Source organism: Mustela lutreola, chromosome 15 (genome assembly GCF_030435805.1).
Source record: "Mustela lutreola isolate mMusLut2 chromosome 15, mMusLut2.pri, whole genome shotgun sequence".
In the NCBI taxonomy this organism is placed as follows: domain Eukaryota; kingdom Metazoa; phylum Chordata; class Mammalia; order Carnivora; family Mustelidae; genus Mustela; species Mustela lutreola.
The window spans coordinates 19508737-19523952 of NC_081304.1; the positions used below are offsets into that span (position 1 = coordinate 19508737).

The 15216-nt window shown below is 48.9% G+C and overlaps 1 protein-coding gene across 2 annotated transcripts; it reads right to left on the reverse strand.

Moving 5' to 3' along the window:
- Positions 1–4700: 4700 nt before the first annotated feature.
- Positions 4701–12850, reverse strand: LOC131816429 (membrane primary amine oxidase-like). 2 transcript variants are annotated; one of them, XM_059149153.1, is made up of 5 exons: positions 12721–12850; positions 11054–12612; positions 6712–6997; positions 5855–5984; positions 4701–5611 (listed from the first exon to the last, which is right to left on the reverse strand). In XM_059149153.1, exons 2-5 carry the CDS (start codon positions 12594–12596, stop codon positions 5336–5338), a joined length of 2235 nt encoding a protein of 744 aa, XP_059005136.1. In that variant the 5' UTR covers positions 12597–12612; positions 12721–12850; the 3' UTR covers positions 4701–5335. The 2 variants fall into 2 exon arrangements, with proteins under 2 accessions (XP_059005136.1, XP_059005135.1); XM_059149152.1 differs by having other exon boundaries at positions 11054–12841.
- Between the last annotated feature and the right edge of the window lie 2366 nt (positions 12851–15216).

A 15216-nucleotide genomic window follows, 5' to 3' on the forward strand; every position in this document is an offset into this window, starting at 1 on the left:
GCATTGTGGGTCACCCATAATGCTAGGCACCAGGCCAGTAAGGCCAACAGGACATGGGTCTTGCCCCAGAGAGCTCAGTCTCAGATGGAGAGCAAAGGGAGAATACATGGAGACAGTGAACTAGAATTCAGCACTGAACCTCTTTGCAGGGTTCTGTCCAAAGTACCAAGGGAACAGGGAGAACAAAGCAGCTAGGTTTGCTCAGGGAGTGCTATTCGAGGATGAATAAATGCAGGAAGGAGTAAGGGAGGAGGAAGAGGGAAGAACCAGAGTAAGGAAGGAGGGGGTACAGAGGCGCGAGTGGATGGGAATGGAATGGGGAAGGCCACATGGTTGGAGCATTTGGAGTGTGGGACATCAGGATGGCAGGGGGTGCTGAAACTGATTTATGAATGATCCCATATGTCTGGCAGAGAGTAAGGAGCTCTTAGGATTTATTTTCACTTTTATTCTTTTAGAGAGGGAGACAGAGAAAGCGCAGGTACATGCAAGCTGGGCTGGAGAGGCAGAGCTTAAGCAAGCTTAAGATTCCATCCAGTGTGGAGCCTGATGTGGGGCTCCATCTCACAATGCTGATATCACGACCTGAGCCAAAATCAAGAGTCGGATCCTTAACCAACTGAACCACCCAGGTGCCCCCAAGGAGCTCTGGGGTTCAGCTGGCCAAGGAAAAACTGTAGGAGGAGAAAGGAAGGAAGGTGAGAATTTGCTCTGGAAGTTAGATGTGAAGTCTAGGCAAGGCTAGGTGGGTTGTAGCAGGAGAGTCTGGCTGATATCTCCAGGGCATCCCATGATGGTTTCTTGGTGAATTCACCACAGTCCAAGGGAGGGACCTAAGTCAGAAACCAGATTCATCAGATCACCCAGGGAGATCATCTTTCAGGAAGATCTAAATTCATCAAAAGAACAATTGCAGGTGAATCTTCATTTATGGTAACTGTCAAAGCAAAAATAATTTTTAACAGAATATCAATTAGTTCATGTATACAAGAGATATAATTGACTTGCCCATTTTCCTTCCATGACCAAGGTGTGATGGGAAGCTGGCTCAAAGAGCTGGGAATCAGAATCAGAAGTTGATCATGGGCTACGTTTGACAGTGTCTCATGCATCCAACCAAGTGGCTAATGTGCCTCCAGGGCTGGACATGCCCAGGCTTGAGCTGGCTTCTCTGCTCTAGACGTGGTCAGATTATCCCACTGGGTTGGATTCACTAATGCTCCTTTTCTGCACCTTCTTTTTTTTTTTTTTTAAGATTTTATTTATTTATTTGACAGACAGAGATCACCCCAGGCGCCCCTACTGCACCTTCTGATGAACGTATTATTTATATATTTTAGACACATTCTTTGTAGATCTTTATATATCAATATTCCTCTGGCAAGCTTAGAATTGAACTGCTGTCCCAGAGTTTTCTCAACCTTGGATACACGTCAGAATCACCATGGTGAGGGAGCGCCTGGGTGGCTCAGTGGGTTAAAGCCTCTGCCTTCGGCTCTGGTCATGATCCCAGGGTCCTGGGATTGAGCCCCACATTGGGCTCTCTGCTCAGTGGGGAGCCTGCTTCCCCCTCTCTGTCTCTGTCTGCCTCTCTGCCTACTTGTGATCTCTGTCTGTCAAATAAATAAAAAATTAAAAAAAAAATCACCATGGGGAAATTTAAGAGCTGCTAATATCTGAGCCTCACCCCCAGGGACTCTGATGTGATTGGTCTGAGGTACAGCCTGGTATGCAGTTTTACAAGTTCCACCAATGATTTAATACACAGTCAAGGTCAAGAGGCTTTGCTTTAAGGCAACTGTGCATATTTCTGTTCTGGTCCATTGCATGTTGATTTTGCTCTTAGAGGGTCACTTACCATGGATCAGGTACCAAGTTCAACAATACTTCTCAAATATCACCTTGTTGAATTCTTTAACCAGGCCTGCCAGGCAGTGAGGAAGTACAGTGGGATAGGAGAAAGCTGTTAGCTATAATTCCACAAAGGCTTGGGTTCAAGCCCAGCCCCCTGTTTATTAGCCAGATGACTTGTGGCAAGTTACTTAATCCCTCTGAATCTTAGTGTTCTCATCTGTAAAATGGGAATGATAATAATATCTGCTTCTCAAGGTTGTTGTGAGGCAACAGATGGAAATTACCTCACCCGGGTTGGTCTTCATCATCCTGGCTCCATTTCAATGGGAGAAGCAGGAAAGACTGAGACTTCACTTTCCTTGAGGGTCTTTAAGAAAGGGGGAGTCCCCCATCATATTCTGGCCCACAGACATAAGGTCAAGGAGTATAAGGAATATGCCATGGGCAGGTGTCTGGGATAAAAGCCTTATAATCGATTTCCAGTCACAGAGTCCAGATGTGGGGAGGAAGAGGAAGAATTATATAGAAGCTGCAGATACCTGCCTACAAAGCCTGAGTGGAGCAAATATGGTCAACCATCGGCCACGGGCCATGTGTTGGAGGGGGGACCTGAAGCAGGTGCCGCTAAAAGACCAGCTTGCATGGATAGTGTGTGTGTGTATGTGGTTGAGGTCCTTTAAGTGGGGTCTGTAGGTCCAGAGACCCACATTCCCAGAGTTCTTTCCCACTCACCAGGATTCCCCTACAACTTTGCTACTCTGACCCTTGGATCTCTCTGGGCTATTCCTCAGGGTCCGGTTACTCTTTCTCTTGCGGCTGGAAGCGTGTGTTCCCAGGAAGGCCTTCCAACGAGGCTGCCTCAGGGCTTTTCCTGAGCACTCCCTGCGCACCCACTCCTTTGGAGTGGCTCAGATGATCCCCTCTGACCCCAGTGGGGAGCCCATCACACACCTATTCGTTAGCAGGTGAGCCACAGTAGCAGAACCCCTCACACAGACCTCAGGCTGGGAGCACGTGTCCCCTCTCCCCATTCTTGCAAGAGGAGAAGCAGAGCTGGAACAGCCAAGAGAAGCATTCTTGGCTCCTCCCTGCATTTGTTTGGTGCAGGCTGGGGAGAGCCAAGAGGAGAGCATCTATACCCATCATGGTTCAAATTTTTTCACACAAGGAAACACAAGAAAGTCAAAACAGGGCATTTATCCGGGCTGAGAGGATAAAGAGACACTAAATTGCTGACCTTAGAAACAAAATGGAAAGAAGCATCAGTTTAACTGTCTTAACCAGCTCTGCCTTCACCCCTTCTCCATCTGAGATATTTCACCATATCCTGCTGCTATTCTTGAATCAACAGTGTGGCTCCCATGGCTTTTAGTCTTTGTATGAAGGTCCCTTTGCCAGAACTCAGTTCCTTTCCACATCACTTGGTTAACCTGGGGGTGTAGGCAGTTCTCGAGGGAACCATAGGATTTCTGTGGTGTCTTGGCATTTCTATCTGCTCTCAAGTTGAGCTGGACTCAAATCTCTGTGCCCTCAATTACCCTCTTGCCATGGTTTGCCCTCCCCTAGGGCTGGGTCAGTGGCCTGGCCTTCCTCCTGGGAAAGGAAGCCCCTCTCTTCCTGACCCCACAACCCCCTTTTCTAGAAAAGAGACTGACACAAGTAGGCAAGCTATCCAAGCAGAGGTGTGGACACCACTTTCCCCATGGGTTTCTCTAGTCTGGAGGCATCTCCCAATCTTACTCTTGCCCCCACACTCTTTTCTGGAAACTCTTCTAGTTCTTATTTATCCTCATCCACAGTATACACCTCAGGAAGGCCAGTGGGGATGGGAGGCCCTGGAGGCTGTTGACCAGGCCAGGCTGGTTCTCACTGGGACACCCCTGGCTCATTGGCATGCCTGCCCCTGATCAGACAGCCCCTGGCCTTAGGGCCAGGCTCCGGATGCTTTCTGGTTGCTATCTTCAGTGATGTTCTGGTCATGGGGGGGCTGGCTGTTGGAACGGAAACCACTGTCACTCATGGCCCTTAGAACATTCCACCCACAAAACCCCCTGAATTGCTTCTGTCCTTTGACCATCCTATCTCAAAAGCATATTCCCTGTGGTCTCCATCCATGCCAGGAACTCAGAAGACGATTTGGCAGAGGAGACAGATGACAAGATGACAGGAGGGACATTTTTATTCAGGTACCGAGAGGAGGGAAACGCCAGGGAGCAGAAGCTGAAGTAGCACGAGGAGGAGGAACACAGGGAGGAGAAGGAATGTTCTGGAATAAGAAGGACACAGGCCTGGTGGGGACGCTGCCCTGGTATTCAAGAGAACAGCTGGCCTCTGGAGGCCTCGTCTTCATTCCAGACCCAAGGACAGAGGAGGAGCTGGGAAGGCCCCAGAAGGCTTCTGAATGTTAATGACACTCAAGTGTACCTCTAAAAATGATCAGTTTTTATAAACTGTAAATTTTGTGTAATGTATGTTTTAACACAATAAAAAAAAGAAGAAGGGATAAGTAATGGCGCAGTCATGTTGGACAACAGTCTGTGATTCCTCAAAAGGTTAAGCCTCAGGTGACCGTATGCCCCAGCAGTTCCACGCCCGGGTGTGCTGAAGAGAAACAAAAACGTTTGTCCGCACAAGAGCTTGCCCATGAAGGTTCACCGCGGCATTGTCCACGAAGTGGAAATAAGCCAAATGGCCGTCAGGGAAAGAACGGATGAACAAAGTGTGGTCTATCCCCGGGGTGGAACGGGCCTCAGCCATTAGGGAACGAAGGACGGACACCTGCTCCAACACGTCCGCACCTCAGACACGTGACACTGATGGAAAAAAGCCAATCACAGAAGGCCACATACTCTACAAATCTCTTTATACGAGATGTCCAGAATATCAGAAAATTGACAATGACAGAAAGCTGAGTGGTTGCCTAGAGCCGGGAAGGGGTTGGAGGGAAAAGAGAGTGCTAACAGGTCCGGGGTTTCTTTCTTAGGTGTTGAGAATGCTCTGGAAATGGATAGGGTGATGGTTGCACAACTTTGTAAATATACTAAAAACCCCTAACTTGTACATGTTTAATGTACATGCGATTTAATGGCATGCGAATTATATCTTGTTAAAAAAAAAAAAAAAGTAAGATTAAAAAAAGAAGAAACAGGAATCTTCTGGGAAAAGCTTGGCCATCAGTCCGGGCATCAGTTGGCCATTCTTCTCTTTTGGGACAGGAACCCAGCAGGTCTGGGGTCAACAAAGCTCAGGCGCATCTCTGCCCCTCCCCCTGTGCCAGGCATCACAGGCTCAGGATGCTCCCAGGAGGGAGGGGGTGTCAGGGAGGGCCATAGAGAGGGAGCCTGGGGGGAAGGGGAGGCGGGGAGCTTCCAGGTGGAAGAAAGGAAAAGAGAGCATCAGGCCACCTGGCCCAGCGCCCACTGCTCCTTTCCCCACAGCCTGGCCCTGGGGTCCCTGGCACACTCCCCATCCCGGGGACCCCTTAGTTGTGAGAGAAGCCCCCGTGGGAGAAGGCGGGGAGGTCTGGGGCACAGGCAGCAGCCTGGGGAAGGCAAGCCAGGGGGTTGACCTCGCAGGCCCCGGCATCCTGGTCCTCCTGGAAATAGACAGAGTCCGCAGACTCGAAGGAGGGGTCCTGGTCAAAGAAGTTGTAGGGTCGGAGGAAGAAGCCCACGCCGTTCCCCACAGTCACCGTGTTGGGAACGTCTTCCGCATGTGGGATGTGCAGGAAACCAGCTGTCACCCAGGCCACCAGGTCCTGGCAGAGGAGAAGAAAGAGGATCCTGAGGCCTGGCTTCGTGAGGGACAGGCCTGCCTCCTACAGCAGCCGTGGATGTGAGGATTTAGCTCACTAGCCCAGGAAAAAGGTGAAATCACAAAGCTTTCTTTCCCAGTAGGTTCTAAAGACCCCCAAGGAATCCAGCTTAGGAGCGAATGAGGTGGCTCATCCTAGCTCCCCTTCCCTCCCCGTCATGTCTTCCCCTCCTCCCTCTCAGCTCACCTGCCCTGCGATGGTCTCATTGTTGATGAAGTCAGCAAAGTCCACAGTGGGAGACCAAGGGTCGTTCAAATTGTAGATGCTGGTGCTGCCGCGCTCCTCTTCCTTCCGCTGGGTCACGGCCAGCTCGTACCTAGGAAGACCAGATTAGAGCATGAGGTCAGCAACCTGTCCTACTGCCCAAAGCCCCACCGAAGAGGGAACACAGAGGGGAAATGAGCATAAAGGTCTCATGGTGTCGAACCTCATTATCATTCTCTGTATACTTGTTCTCTTTCTGTCTCTCTGTCCCACAGAGTTCTGGAGTTCGTTCCATATCCCGTATCTCCTACATCCACGGGTGCATCGTTCAGACCTCAGGTGGGAATGGCATCCTCACGCATCCACCCAGATCTGAGCCCGCACCCTGGATATGTGCGTGCAGACGGGGCCCGATTCCCATCCTCAGGCCATCCCAGGATGTCGACTGCCTGGGTGTGAGGACAGTATATTCCCTCCAACCCACGTTCCTCTCTTGCTCTTTGTGTTTTCCTCCGACGTTCATTGTGAACATTTTAAACATGCAGAAAAGTTGAAAGAATGGCACAGTGCAGCCCCTTGTGCCCGCAGCCTGGACTCCGCCTTCCACATCTCTGCATGTTTGACTCAGCACGAAGCTCTCCGTCCCTCCCTCCGTGCAGTGGGCTGGCTTCATTTTGAGCGGCACTAAGATTGTGGCCCAGGAGCATGTGTTTGTGCATGCGCGTTTGTGATTGTGTATGTGCATGCACACCTGCGGGAGGTTGGGACAACATAGCTTCTCAGCCACATGGGCCCGTCTTACAGTTCACCTCCTCCAGCCGTGACACCCCACCACTCACCTCCCCCAGCTGAAGGCTCTCTCCAAGGAGCTGTTCTGGGGCAGCGGCTCCCCTGCAAAGCTGAGCACCTGGATGCGGTAGCCCCGCGGGTGACCCCACTTGTTGCTGTGGTTGCTGGCCAGGTACACGTAGCGGGGCCGGGCGCCTCCCAGGGGGAAGGAGGCCTGCTCCTCGGTCTCCAGCAGCTTCCGGGTCACCTGCAGCCTCTGCACCTGGTGCTCGGGGCTCCAGGGGACCGCCATGGGGACATAGGTCATGTCCTCAGCCCAGACCCAGTTCTCTAGTCCTGTAGGGGAGGGATGGAGGTGGGGGGGGAGGAAGAGCCAGTCATGCAGCTGCCCTGTTGCCTCTGGACTCTGTCCCCTCCCCGCCACTCACCGCCTCAGAGTGGGGCCAAGGAGAAATCCAGGATGGAGTGTGTCCCTGCTTCCCTCCCTCTCCCCAAGATACCCCAATCCAGAGATTTGGTGATGGTGTTTCTGCCTGATGTCATTTCTGGGAATAATCCCGGACACCTTGTGACCGGGCCTCCACTGACCTCATCTCTTTGAGGGCTGGCCAAGGAGGATGGTTGCCCTGAGGTTGGAGCAGCCTAGCAGGCCATGTGCAGAGTCTGATTCCTTCTGACCCAAGGAAAGGGTCTGTGGCTCATGAATGAAACCCCATAGCATCACCGGAACTGCCTTATCATGACCATAATAACAGCGGTAGCTCACATTCATTACCCTTCAAGGAGCTCTGCACACTGCAAGGCATTGGTGCTTTACTCACACTGCAGCCCTATGAAGGAGGAACTACCCTTGTGCCCATTGTAGAGATGGGACAACTGAGGCTTAGGGAATTTAAGTAACATGCTCAGGCTTGTCACCAAGGGCAGGAGGTTAGCACTGTGGTGATGCTGGGGACCCTGGTCTCACTCTGGCTCTGCCTTGCCCACACAGCAGCACACAGAGGAGAGCCACACAGAGTGGGTGCACCACACGCAGACAGCAGACAGACAAGTCAGAGGGAAGGCAAATCAGAGCCGGGCCCAATGCTGCCGGAGCTTGATGGTGCTTCCTATCATTTGGTGCTTGGCGAGGAATTAAGAGCAGGGCCAAAGGTAGAGTCTGTTCCTTGAGCTCCGGGAATTTTGAATGATTTTCATTAGAATCTAACTAGGTACCCTGTTGGGAGTCAACTTTGACTTGAGACCAAGGAGCAGTAAGGAACATATGCCAAAGTAGCAGTAGAATCTTGCTTTCCTTTTGGGGATTCACTGCCCCCAGTCCACACCACAGGTGACAATTAAAGGCCAACAGTTCTTTCTGGAACATCCACACAATGGGCTCATATGGACCATAATGACAGCAACAATGGTTAATACTTCTCACTACGTGTCAGGCATAGTTCAAAGAGCTTGAAGAGCCATCCTTGCTTAGGTGTGGAGATAGAGAGATGTGTGTGCCAGGTAGAATACATAATGTGATTTTCTAGTGAAGTCCAAGGAGTGAGCCTAAAAGCAATGACAGCCCAGTGCTACTGAGCACCCTGGGTGCCCTGGGCTTGGTTTCTAAAGAGCATCCTCCAGTAAAAAGGAGCCAGAGCTCCTTGGAGAAGTGGTTGGATTCCAGGGCTGGAGCAGGGAAAATACAAGCTCAAACTGGAACATCTTGGGGCACCTGGGTGTCTCTCTCTCTCTCAAATGAATTAAAAAAAAGAAAAAGGAACATTCCATGGTGCCAAAAAGAAAGAAGCATTCAAAAAAGGATGGCAGCATATTGAAAGGAACAAGAACCAACTGGAAGCATCTCCCAATGGCCAATACTGGGATAGTATTAACCCTTAGAATAAAATAAATATCCATGAATCTGTGCGGTTATAAATAATTGCATATATAAATCAATGTCAATGGAGGAAAACTTTTCCTTGTGGAGAATTCTAATTAATTAATAATGAATAAAGGATAAAGAAAAAAATTTGAAATGACCAGTAGGGAAATGTTGCAGTAATAATTCTTGCCAAAAAAAAAAAAAAAAAAGTCTACCAACAGATGGTAAAAATTAGTAGGCAAGAATTTAAAAAGAAAAGAAATAGGATATTTGTATAGCATCAAAGTAATTGCCCCAGGATATTTATTTTCTTAAGGTTTTTATTTATTTGCTTGACAAACAGAGATCACAGATAGGCAGAGAGGTAGGCAGAGAGAGTGGGGGAAGCAGACTCACTTCTGAGCAGAGAGCCTGATTTGGGGTTTGATCCCAGGACCTTGAGATCATTACCTCAGCTGAAGGCAGAGGTTTAACCCACTGAGCCACCCAGGCACCCCACCCCAAGATATTTATTAACTGCCAATGGAAAAATACTAACTTAAAAAAATAGTTTATTTATTGGGGCACCCCCAACACTCCCCTGCTTGTGTTCCTGCTCTCTCTGTCAAAGAAATAAATAAATACTTATTTATCTGACAGAGAGAGAGCACAAGCAGGCAGAGTCATAGGCAGAAGGAGAGAGAGAAGCAGGCTCCCAGCCTTGCAGAGATCCCAACATGGGGCTTGACTCCAGGACCCTAGGATCATGACCCGAGCTGAAGGCAGATGATGAACTGACCGAACCATCCAGGTGCCTGGGAAAAGTACTAACTTGTAAAATGGAGAAAGTCAGAAAACGCCATCTTAACCAAGTGCTTGAGGTCAACATCACCAGTAATAAGACATATCAACCTCATATACCCCTTGATATGATGCACTGAGAAGGGCATAATGTCATCTCTCTGGTTTTCTTGCAAAAAAAAAGAAAGAAGTACAATCTCAATCTTATCATGAGAAAATAACAGAGAAACCTAATTTGAGAGCCACTGTACAACATAATGACCAAAATCTTCCCTAATGTCAAGGTCATGGAATACAAGAAAAGCCCAAGGAGCTGTCTTAGATTGGAGAAAACTAAGGAGAAAAGTCACCTAAATGCAGTGTGGGATCCTGGATTAGATCCTGGAACAGAAAAAGAAAGTTAATGGAAGAACTAATAAAACTCTAATAAGGTCTGTAATTTAGGTAATAGTACTGTAATAATATTAACCTCCCGGTTTTGATCACCATATTGCAATTATATAAGATGTTAACATTAGGGGGAGCTGGGTGAAGGGTATATGGGAACTGGACAATGTCTGCAACTTTTCTTCAGTCTAAAATTATTTCAAAAGAGAAATTGTTTTGGGGACCCCTAGCTGGCTCAGTCAGAAAAACATGAGGCTCTCAATCTTGGGGCTGTGAGTTCGAGTCCCATGCTGGGTGTAGAGATTAGGGAAATAAATAAATAAACATATATTTTTAAAGAAATGTTGTTTTAAGGTACTCATCATTAATCCTCTAGTAGTCTTACTAAGAATGCACTCTTACACCATTTTTACACTTGGGTAAACTGAGGCACAGAGCAGTTAAGCATAACAATATTTCTATCATACACATTTTTCAAGGCACTCCACATGTTGCCCACTCCTCCATTAGAATGTAAGCCTCTCAAGAGCAGGGTTGCTGTTTCATTTGTTAAATTGCATTAGGGATGTGACTGGCACAAATACCCATTCGTGGGATGCGGGAGTGGCCAGTCGGTTAGGTGTCCAACTCTTGATTTCAGCTCAGGTCATGGTCTCAGGGTCGTGAGATGGAGCCCTGCTTTGGGGTCTGTGTCTGCTGTAGAACCTGTTGAAGATTCTCTCTCTTCCTCTGCCCCTCCCCCTGCTCCCTTTCTTAAAAAAAAAAAAAAAAAAAAAAAGCACTCAGTAACTATTTGTTGTTTGCATGAATTCTACATTGTTATGTGAAAAAAACAGAAGTGGCAAAATATATGTATGTTATGATCCAATTTTGATAATGAAAATTCAAAATATTTACATCAGTATATGATACAGATAGTATACAATATAACAAATGTTATAATTTATTAAATATTGCAGATGCTATATTTAAAAATATGGAAGAATTTTTTTCTTAAGTATGGGAGAATAACTGATCTGCTAAGCGTGAAAAGCTCTGAGGAACCTGACTTTCACTTGTAATCTTTTAATCCTTCGGTGACAATTCTTTTTTTTTCTTTTAAAGATTTTATTTATTTATGTGATAGAGAGAGATCACAAGTAGGCAGAGAGGCAGGCAGAGAGAGAGATGGGAAGCAGGCTCCCTGCTGAGCAGAGAGCCGGATGCGGGGCTCCATCCCAGGACCCTGAGATCATGACCTGAGCCGAAGGCAGAGGCTTAACCCACTGAGCTGCCCGGGCGCCCCTCAGTGACAATTCTTAAAGCAAGACATGGAGACCTCAGTCCCCTCTTCTGGAATCCTTGCTTCCCCAGGGATGTCTTACCTCCTACATCCAGATCCACCTTGAAGTGCGCACTGTGGGTGTGGACCGTGCCCAGCGTGTGCTCCCCAACCCGGTTCCCGTACCTTTGGGTGGCACCAAAGAGGAAGGCTGAACTGATGTAGCCGGTGGCGTGGAGTCGGACCTCTATGGCCCCGTTGGGGTGGAAGACCATATCCCACACGTAGTCATAGTTGAGCATGGTCGACACAGATCTGACCACCAGCACTGTCTCTGCAAGGCCCCCAAAATAGCGGGAGTGGATATCTGAGTGATGTCGCCTCAGGGGGAGGCCCTGGTTCTGTTCAAACACACAAATGGCATCGTGTATTGTCTTGGGGGTGTGTGATTCCAGAAGGAAGTGCCAGTCCACGTAGGTGGCCCCATAGGGACAGTCCACCCCCCGGGTCAGGGTTGAAGAGAAGTGACCCAAGCCAAATCCACCATCTGTGTACCGGCTTCGCAGAGCAGAAGGAGAATTTCCACCATAGACAGCCAAGGCCTCCTGGAGGCTGATCTCATAAGCTAGTCGTTCTCCCTGGAAGCGAATGTCAAAGATCCTGGGGCCACTGAAAGCTCCAAGGCCAAAGGAGAAAGTCCACAATGAGGAGGTCACTCGACTCCCCTGGACACCGAAGCGGGGGCCCTGGGGATAGAACTGCAGAGGAGGTGGCGGACCGGGGGGTCCCTGGGGCTTGAGGGACCAGGACCCACCTGTGCCATTATCTGGGACCAGCACCACGTTCACCAGGCCTGCCTCAAACTGGTCCTCCAGCTGGGCCAAACTCTCATAGTAGCGGCCTTGAAAGAACACCTTCTGGATGGTCCAGCGGGCAGGGTCCAGAGCCTTGTGGTCTACCAGCAACTCCAACCCCACGGGGTGCAGGAAAAACCCGGCCCCCGAGATGTTGTAGTAGAGGCCAAACCAGGTGGCCCGGTCCCCTGACTGTAGACCTCGGGGAGCCGTGGTCATCGTCACCAGGTTCTGTCCTTGGCGCTGGTAGAAGCAGCAGTGGTGGAGGAGGCCAGCAGCCTGGGGCAGCTCTCTGTCGAAGATCAGCCGGTCTATGTCCAGGTACTCTTGGAGCAACACGGGGCGGCGGTGGTAGGGGATGGGGCCCCCGTAACGCTCCACCGTCACATCCCGCAGGTAGGAGGGCCGTGGCAGTGGCCCCACCACCAGCTCACTCACGTTGGGCTGAGGCTGTCCGCCGAAGAAGACGATGGCCAGTGCCTCCCGGGCAGGTGGGGGGCTCCCCCTGTCCAGATGGGCCAGGGTGGCGGCCTTGGGGGCCAGGTGCAGCTCCACTGAGAAGATGCAGTTGTCCGAGGGGCGGGCCTGGGCTGCATCCACCAGGCCTGGCCCTAGCTGCTGGGTCAGGAAGCTCATCACAGCTGTCAGCTCCTCTCGGCTCAGGTCTGCAAACAGCTGGCTCTGGCTGGGGTGTGTCCAGGGCTGGGCGCTGGGGGACACGGAGGGGCAGCGGGGAGGCTGGCCGGGTTCACCTTCCCTTTCCACTCCCTTGTCACTCCCACCTTCACCCATGCCTGTCACCAGCACACTACGCAAGGACAAGATAATGAAGATAGCCATCGTTAAGTCTCGTGGACGGTCCTTAGGCTCCTGAATCATTATGCAGGATGGGAAATACAAAGAGAAAAGACAGAACCTGGGAGCAAGATGTCTTTGGGTCTCTGGAGTGTCCTGGTCTCTGAGTGGTGCTGCTGGGCAGGAGGCGAGATGGGCACATTGACGATAAGCCGCCGAGGGCAGATGGAGGTAGGGGTGGAGCCGGAGGGGGCCAGGGGTCAGACAAAGCTCGGGAGGTGGAGCTGAAGTAGGAACCTGGATTTTAAGTGGCCCACGTAAGCCTCTGTCCCCTTGTTCCAAATCAAACACTCAGGATCAGGGTCGGGGAACCAAGCTGGGGGAAGGGTAGGTTTTGGAAATAATACAGCTGGAGGGAGGCAAGAGGAAGAAGAAACGGGAACAGAAAGGGACAGTCCTTGGGTTCTTCCTCCACTCTCCAGGTAGAATCTTTTTCCTGGCTACGAGCTTGGGAGAGAAACGCACCTGCCCACCCCTACCAGCAGGCTGGAGAGTAATGCTGAGAACACAGAGCACCTGGGGGGAGCTGGGAGGCTGAAGCTGGAGCCAGATCTACAGTGGGGAGGCTCTGAGCACCCTAGATCACTGGAGGGCAGTGCATAGGGTGTGGAGCCAGTCAGAAATTGAGGGGCAGGTGCAGAGTGTAACAGAAAACCCCTCGTCTCCCCTTTAAGTCAGACTGATGGGCCAAGTCAGAGGTCAGGGGGCTTGGCAAACTGGCTGTGGAATTAATTAGAAGCCCACAGCCCTCCACTTCCAGGAAAACATTGCAGAGGCAGAGGGGGAAGCCACCTCCTTTCTCTGCCAGGTAATGGGAGGAGGCCACACTCACCTGGGCAGCCTGGTCCCCAGGGGAACAAGAAGAGACTGAGGGTTCCCCGGAGGGCACATGCTTCCTTCATCAGTCTGGGAGAGAATCCTTTCCAACATGGACCTTCCCAGGAAGATTTGCCTGGGAAGACATTAGATCGACCCTGCAGGCAGAATATATTCATCAGTGGGAGAGGTGGTGGGGAAGAGAAAAGATACAACAGCCAAAGGAAACAGAAGGTTCAAATGTAGAGAAACTCGAGACAGCCCGGCAGGGGCAGGAAAGGGCCAAAAGGTCTGTGTATTTGGTGTGAGGTGGGGACCAATGGGGGAAGAAGAGATCAGATCAGGAAGTTTTGTGTGGTACGTGTTTCAAGCAAGGTCCTAATTGCGGGTGGACGGTGAGGCATCTCAGAGCTGGGAGAGTTGGCGCAGGAGAAAGCGGGTGTGCGTCGTCCCCCAGGGCAGGTCCCCCACTCACTGCCCTAGCAAAGCTGGTCTCGGGGCCGCAGAAAACGAACATAACAGCAGTGACTGCTGTCACCTGAAGACTGGCTGACTGTCCCCCCGCCCCAGATCCCAGACTACAGTCTTCACTAACCCTGAAGTTGAGCACATGTTGTTGAATTTCCTGCCAACCAGGTACCAGGGCACCGAGCTTGTTGCCTAACATAGACATAAAGAAACATGACCTTTAATACCTACCCCTGAGTATTGGGGAGCAGAAGCCATACCCAGTCTCCCATCCACTGAGCAGTAACATGGAGATGAAGGACTAGAGAACTTGCATCAAGATAGGGACAATAGGATTACTACCACAGAGGCAGGAAACGGGCCATGCGACCTTTAGAATATGAGGTACCAGAATCTTTTGTTTTGTTTTGTTTTTGTTCTTACCACTGGCATTACAAGATACTATTGACCTTAAAAAAAAAAAGATTATTTATTTGACAAGAGAGAGCACACACATGCAGGGGGTAGCAAGAGAGGGAGAAGCAGGCCTCCTGCTGAACAGGGAGTCCAATGTGGGGCTCGATCCCAGGACTCTGGGAACGTGACCTGAGCTGAAGGCAGATGCTTAACTGACTGAGCCACCCAGGTTCCAGATACTGTCAATCTTAAAATTCTTTTGATAATGTTCATGTAAAAATATAGTATCTCATTATTTCATATGAAACTATATACATGTATAGTATATATATAATATATATAGTATATAGTATAAAGTATAGTATATATACCATATATAGTATATATATAGTATATAGTATATATATAGATAGTATATATAGTATATATATAGTATATAGTATAGTATATATAGTATATATATGCTATATATATAGTATATAGTATACATATAGTATATAGTATATATATAGTATATATAGTATATATATAGATAGTATATATAGTATATAGTATATATATAGTATATAGTATAGTATATATAGATAGTATATATAGCATATATATACTATCTATATATATAGTTTCATATAGTAAATATGAAATAATTTATATACTATATATAGTATATAGTATCTATACCATAGTATATCTACCATATATATATACCATATATACTATATATATACTATAAATATTATTTCATATTTACTGGAGACGCAGACGATCTTTTCATATGTTTATTGGCTATTTGTAGATCTTTTGTGAATTGCTTAGTCATATTTTTGTCCTTCATACAAAGATAAACCATTTATTCTCCTGTATTACAGGATTTTTT